Source organism: Brachyhypopomus gauderio, chromosome 15 (genome assembly GCF_052324685.1).
Source record: "Brachyhypopomus gauderio isolate BG-103 chromosome 15, BGAUD_0.2, whole genome shotgun sequence".
NCBI classification, from domain to species: Eukaryota; Metazoa; Chordata; class Actinopteri; order Gymnotiformes; family Hypopomidae; genus Brachyhypopomus; species Brachyhypopomus gauderio.
In genome coordinates this window covers 16,303,445-16,308,684 of record NC_135225.1, presented here as the reverse complement: position 1 = coordinate 16,308,684, position 5,240 = coordinate 16,303,445, and the positions used below count along the sequence as shown (strand labels likewise).

The following is a 5,240-nucleotide window of genomic DNA, read 5'->3' as shown; positions in this document are numbered from 1 at the left end:
TGAAAAGGTTTATGGTTGCATATAATGTTCAGACATAAATAGGTTGTTACACATCATTCTCTTCATTTTAGTTAGTGGTCCACGTGGTCGTGGGCGTGGAGGAGGGCCTGTGGGCAGGGGACGTGGTATGCTGAACAAAAACAAGAAACAGAAGGGCAAGAACTGGAGCCGGGGGCGAGGCCGAGGAGGAGATTCAGGAGGAGGTGGAGATGGAGCAACAGTGGTGAGGCTCTCATATAGTCTTTGATGCCATTATATTGCCAGCATATTTTGTTTGATTACTGTATTCATATGATCTTACAGGAAGCCAAAGGCCAACCAAATTTCCAGAAGAAACGTCCAATCATGAGTCAAGAGTTTATCAATCAGCACACAGTTGAACACAATGGGAGAAACATCTGCAAATATTTCATTGAGGGTAGATGCATTAAAGTAAGTAAATGTGTTTTTCTTGTAGCAAATGGGAGTGGATTTTTAGCTAGCATTTGTGCATCTTATGGAAATTATTACAATGGTCTTTGCACAGGGAGTCCAGTGCAAGTTTGAGCACGACAATGTCATCCCAGAGAAGAAGAAAGAATTGTGCAAATTCTATGTCCAGGGCTACTGCACAAAAGGAGAAAACTGCATTTACATGCACAATATCCTTGAAAATTTGCCATGGTATAAATATAAACGTAGTGTATATTTTTGCATTAATACAGTAAGAATCAATCTGTAGAATATTTTTCCCCGTGTATAGTTCCTTTACTCAGAAGTATACATGAATATCCATGCAAGTTCTTCCACACTGGAGCAAAGTGCTATCAGGGAGACAACTGCAAATTCTGTCATGAGCCTTTAACTGAGGTTACGAAGGAGTTGTTAGATAAGGTAAGGGCTGTTTCTTTTGCTAACTTGTGCCTCAAAGTTTGTGCATCTGGAATGCTTACCAGTTTTCCTGATCATCCCGTGGTACAACCTCTAAAGTGAACATGGAGTAGATTTGGTTGCATCCTATATTATATAAATGTAATGTCCTTTAGATCTTAAACACAGATGAGGAACATGCCAATGAGGATGAGTTGGAGCTAGAGGACCTAAGGAAGCAGGGCATAACCCCTTTGCCTAAGCCACCTCCAGGGGTAGGGCTCCTGCCAACGCCTGGCTCAGGGAGTCCCCAGGATGGAAACAAAAAGATCCCTTCTCTGTTCGAGATCAAAGTGCAACCAACTGTGGACCTGGCCCAGAAAATTGCTCTAAGGTAAAGCATTTGCTTTTGAACCATCATAGAAACTGAGAATCTCTTTGTGAATTGTTGATGTTCAACCTTAGTATTGTTTTGGACATTCAGCAGTATAACACCTCATAAGCTCACTGGTATCATTATATCATGTTTAATGTACCTTGTAACCTAGGCATATTATTAGATTCTGATCTCAGTTTTAGCAGTCACATGAAATCAGTAACTAAGTCAGCCTTTTATCATCTAAGGAATATCAATTAGAATAGAGATTTCTTGACAAAACCAAATCTTGAGAAACTCATTCACGCTTTTGTCTCTAGCAGTGTTGATTACTGTAATGGCCTCCTAATAAGACTCAAAAAAGCAGCTACAGCTGATTCAAAATGCAATTCCTTTAAAATCTAGTTTTAAATTTTTATGTATTTTGTGGACAATAACCTTCCCAAGGAGATACACCTTGGGTCATAATAAGCTGCTTCTTTTCTTGTGTGAAGAACTTTGAATTGCCAGTTTGTGTGAAAGGTGCTATATAAATAAAGTTGCCTTAATGAACATTGTCACTATGCCCATTTCCATTTCAGACCAAATTTTTACAACAGCACGTCTCCTCCTCCTGGACAGTTCCAGGGAAGTGGAAGTTCTGCTCAGTTCACCGGCTCTGCAGAGGACATGCAGGCTGGCCACATGATGTCCCCAGGACACAGTCACTCTCTACCCCCACCTCCAGGTTCCCCAGGGTCTTTGGGTGGACCTCCACTTCACTTCCCAGGCCCTGGTTTTCCTCAGAGCCCCCCAGGACAGCCACCACCTCAGGGCTTTGGTCAAGGCCCTTCTATGCCACCTCCTGGACTTTCTGGTCAGGCCCAGGTCTTTCATGGCAATATACAGCAAATGAACCATCAGAACCCAAATCCACAGATGAACCATCAGAATCCAGATCCTCAGATGAACCAGCAGGGCACGTTCCAATCTATGCCTGACATGCAGACGAACACACCCTTTCAAACCATGGGCCAGATGCCCTCTGAGTTTTTCAAAAACCTGTTCAGTAGCCAGTCACTTGGACTTGGAGGTAATGATGCATTTACATTCATTCCTTTAAAATGAATATTTAATGAAAATTCTATCAGTGAACATGTGAACAGTTAGCATGATAGCATTTATATTATACTTAAGAGTTTCCTCTTTCATTTTTTAATTTGTAATTTATGTCATTTCTGATTAAAAAGCTTCCACAAGTAGCTAATAGTGCTCTTCTGTTCTCCACAGAAGAGGGCCAGTCTGGCCCTGCCCAGGACTCCCAGCAGCAGCAGAGTAATGCGAATTCCCACAGTGGCATGCATGACTTCCTGCCAGCTGTCCAGAAGGCTCTGCTTCTCCACCTGAACCAGAACCAGCAGGAATCGGACTCCTACAGACCTGAGAGTCAGGGCCCTACATCTTCCAGCAGAGGCAAAGGTGGAGGAAGAATAGAATTTGGCATTCTGAATAATTATTGAATTGAGCTTTAACAAGTGTAAACATGTGTCCAGTTTTTTGTTCCAGTGTGCTCAGAATTTTGTTTTCAAAGATTTTGTGTGGATTTGTAACATATTGTGTCTGCAAGTTGCACAATTCATAAATAGAAATGAAAGGAGAGTTAAAGTTGAAGGCATGTTTTTACTGTTTACATTTCTTTGTTTTAGATGAACCAACAAATTGGTATTCCAGTGATGATGAGGATGGAAGTAGTGTGACAGCCATCTTAAAGACTCTGAAAAAGCAAAATGAATTGATGGCGACCCAGCCGTCCCTGTCCAAACCTCTGCAGTCGACTGCAATCCCAGCCCCCCTTACCGACCCCAGGTTACACAAGGAGAGGGCTCCCCCTAATGACCCCCGTATGAAGGTTGACCCTCGGCAGCACATTCCAGACCCCAGGAAGGAGGCAGATGCTGTGGGTGACCCTAGACTGGCCCGAGACCCACGCAAGATGAAATCTATGGATCCGACCTCCTGCAGATCGGATTCTCACCGCCACCCGCACCCAAATTCATCCATGTCTCAGAAGCCTCCCATTGGGGAGGAGGATGAAGAGGGAGAACGGGAGTTGAGGGAGAGAGCTGCACTGATGCCTCTAGATCCCATTCCTGGAGCTGCACTGCGGGACCCCCGTTGCCAGATCAAGCAGTTCAGTCATATCCGGGTGGACATTCTTCTCCAGCGGCCAGCGTTTGCTCATAGTGTGGTGTGGGCCCCAGAGGATCTCATCCCTCTGCTCATCCCCAAGCAGGAAACCTCCATCAACTTGCCCCTACCACCACTGATTGCTGATGCCCAGCTGAACCGCAGCCTCTCCTCCCCACCAGACCATCCCACCCCCTCCACTCCTACCCCTCCAGACCCACGCCTGGTGGGGGCCCGTCTAAAAGAAGGTGTGGGTAGTCTAGGCAGCCCTCCCCGCAGGACTCTCGAGCCTCGGCTCAACCCAGAGAAACCAACTGACCCTCGCACCCACAAGACTTTGGATCCTAGGGTCAGTCGCTCTGGGAGCCTGGACTCCAAGCTTCCTGCTATGAGAGAAGGGTCCTCAGGTGGAGGTGTCATGGACCCAAGATTACAGAGAAGTTTGCCTGGAACAACTAACCAGCCTGCTTCTTCACTTAAGTCTGATTCAGAGAAGCTGCCCCCGTATGCCCCTCGCTTGGCCTCTTCTACTGGTGGTGGGCTGGAGAGCCCCACCACACTTCTTGGGGGTATTAGCCTGTATGATCCTCGAAACCATGCCCTACTCTCCCCAAAATGGGAAGGAGAGGAGCCCCTGAAAAAGGCAGGCATTCTAAAGCAGTCATTGAAACATGAAAGCCCTCCACCTCCACGGGCCCCTTCTCCACCACAAGGCCAAGATGAAAAGGACAAAACCTCTGAAGAAGACTTGGAGGACTGGCCCAGTGGCTGTCAGCCAAGCCAGCCTGCAACCGTGGCGATGCCTGCCTCTTCTTGTTCACCTGTGCGTGTTGCAGCACCTGCCGTGCATAACCTACCCATTCAGCCTCTTGCAGGCCTGATACGGCCAGCTTACACAGATCCACGGCAATGCAGGCCTAGTGGACATGGCCTAGGAACCCAGGAAGAAGAGGAGGAGGAAGGCAAAGAAGAAGAAAAAAAGGACAGGCCCTTGAGGGATGTTTTTAAGACTTTTGACCCAACAGCATCACCATTCTGTCAGTAATCACTTCTTTGTTGGGACTGGTCAGCCAGTCTTTAACCAAATTTGTTCATTTCTGCTAAGCATTTACTTGTTATTTCGTCAAGTACTTTCATATTTATTTATAGTTTCTTTGTACATATTCTTTACAATGCCACATCAGCAAATAGGGTATCATGTATGTATCATTTATTTACTTTGGGGTTGTTGTGCATAATACATTTATAGCTATTAGCAAAAGGCCACTGACAGTGCCACTCAAATACTGATGGAGATAATACTTCATATATACTCAGAATGCTGCATAAAGTAGTATTCCCAGTGCATAGTTGGACTTTGCTGGTGTACAGCTGTAATTACAGAGGTAATATGAGGGAAACTTAGTGTGGCTGAAAGGGATGTGTAGTGGTACTTAAAGTATTACAGTTGAATATCTTAGATCTATGTATTACATAAAGCTGTGGTAAGACTATGACAACCATTTTATGAAATAATTCTGTGCTATGCTTGTAATTCAAAAGTATATGTGAACTTATACAGCGCAACATTTTTTTCACCTTTTCCCCAAACATACATTTCGATCATTTGTGCTGAAGATGTAAGTTGGAAAACAAATAATATAAAACATTTTTTCTTGTGGATATCTTGTAGCACAAGTGATCCTATTATATTATTTTACAGTTTACATCTTGAATATTGATTTTATTGTTTTATGCCATATTGATGTACTAAATTGTTTTGTTTACCTGTCTGAGGAAGAACAATGAAAGATGTCCATCATGTTACTTTGCTTTTTTTATTGTCTTAAATAAAATGTAAATGATGTGA

The 5,240-nt window shown here is 44.2% G+C and overlaps 1 protein-coding gene across 1 annotated transcript in view; it reads left to right on the top strand.

Annotated features, from left to right (window-relative positions):
- Positions 1-5,240, top strand: part of zc3h6 (zinc finger CCCH-type containing 6) — an 8,774-nt gene extending 3,534 nt beyond the window's left edge. The window contains exons 5-12 of the mRNA XM_076974698.1: positions 72-223; positions 304-432; positions 527-643; positions 766-873; positions 1,026-1,243; positions 1,807-2,297; positions 2,495-2,683; positions 2,911-5,240. Of these exons, the coding sequence (XP_076830813.1) occupies positions 72-223; positions 304-432; positions 527-643; positions 766-873; positions 1,026-1,243; positions 1,807-2,297; positions 2,495-2,683; positions 2,911-4,436 (2,930 nt within the window). The 3' untranslated portion in view covers positions 4,437-5,240. The remainder of the gene's footprint in view (positions 1-71; positions 224-303; positions 433-526; positions 644-765; positions 874-1,025; positions 1,244-1,806; positions 2,298-2,494; positions 2,684-2,910) is intronic.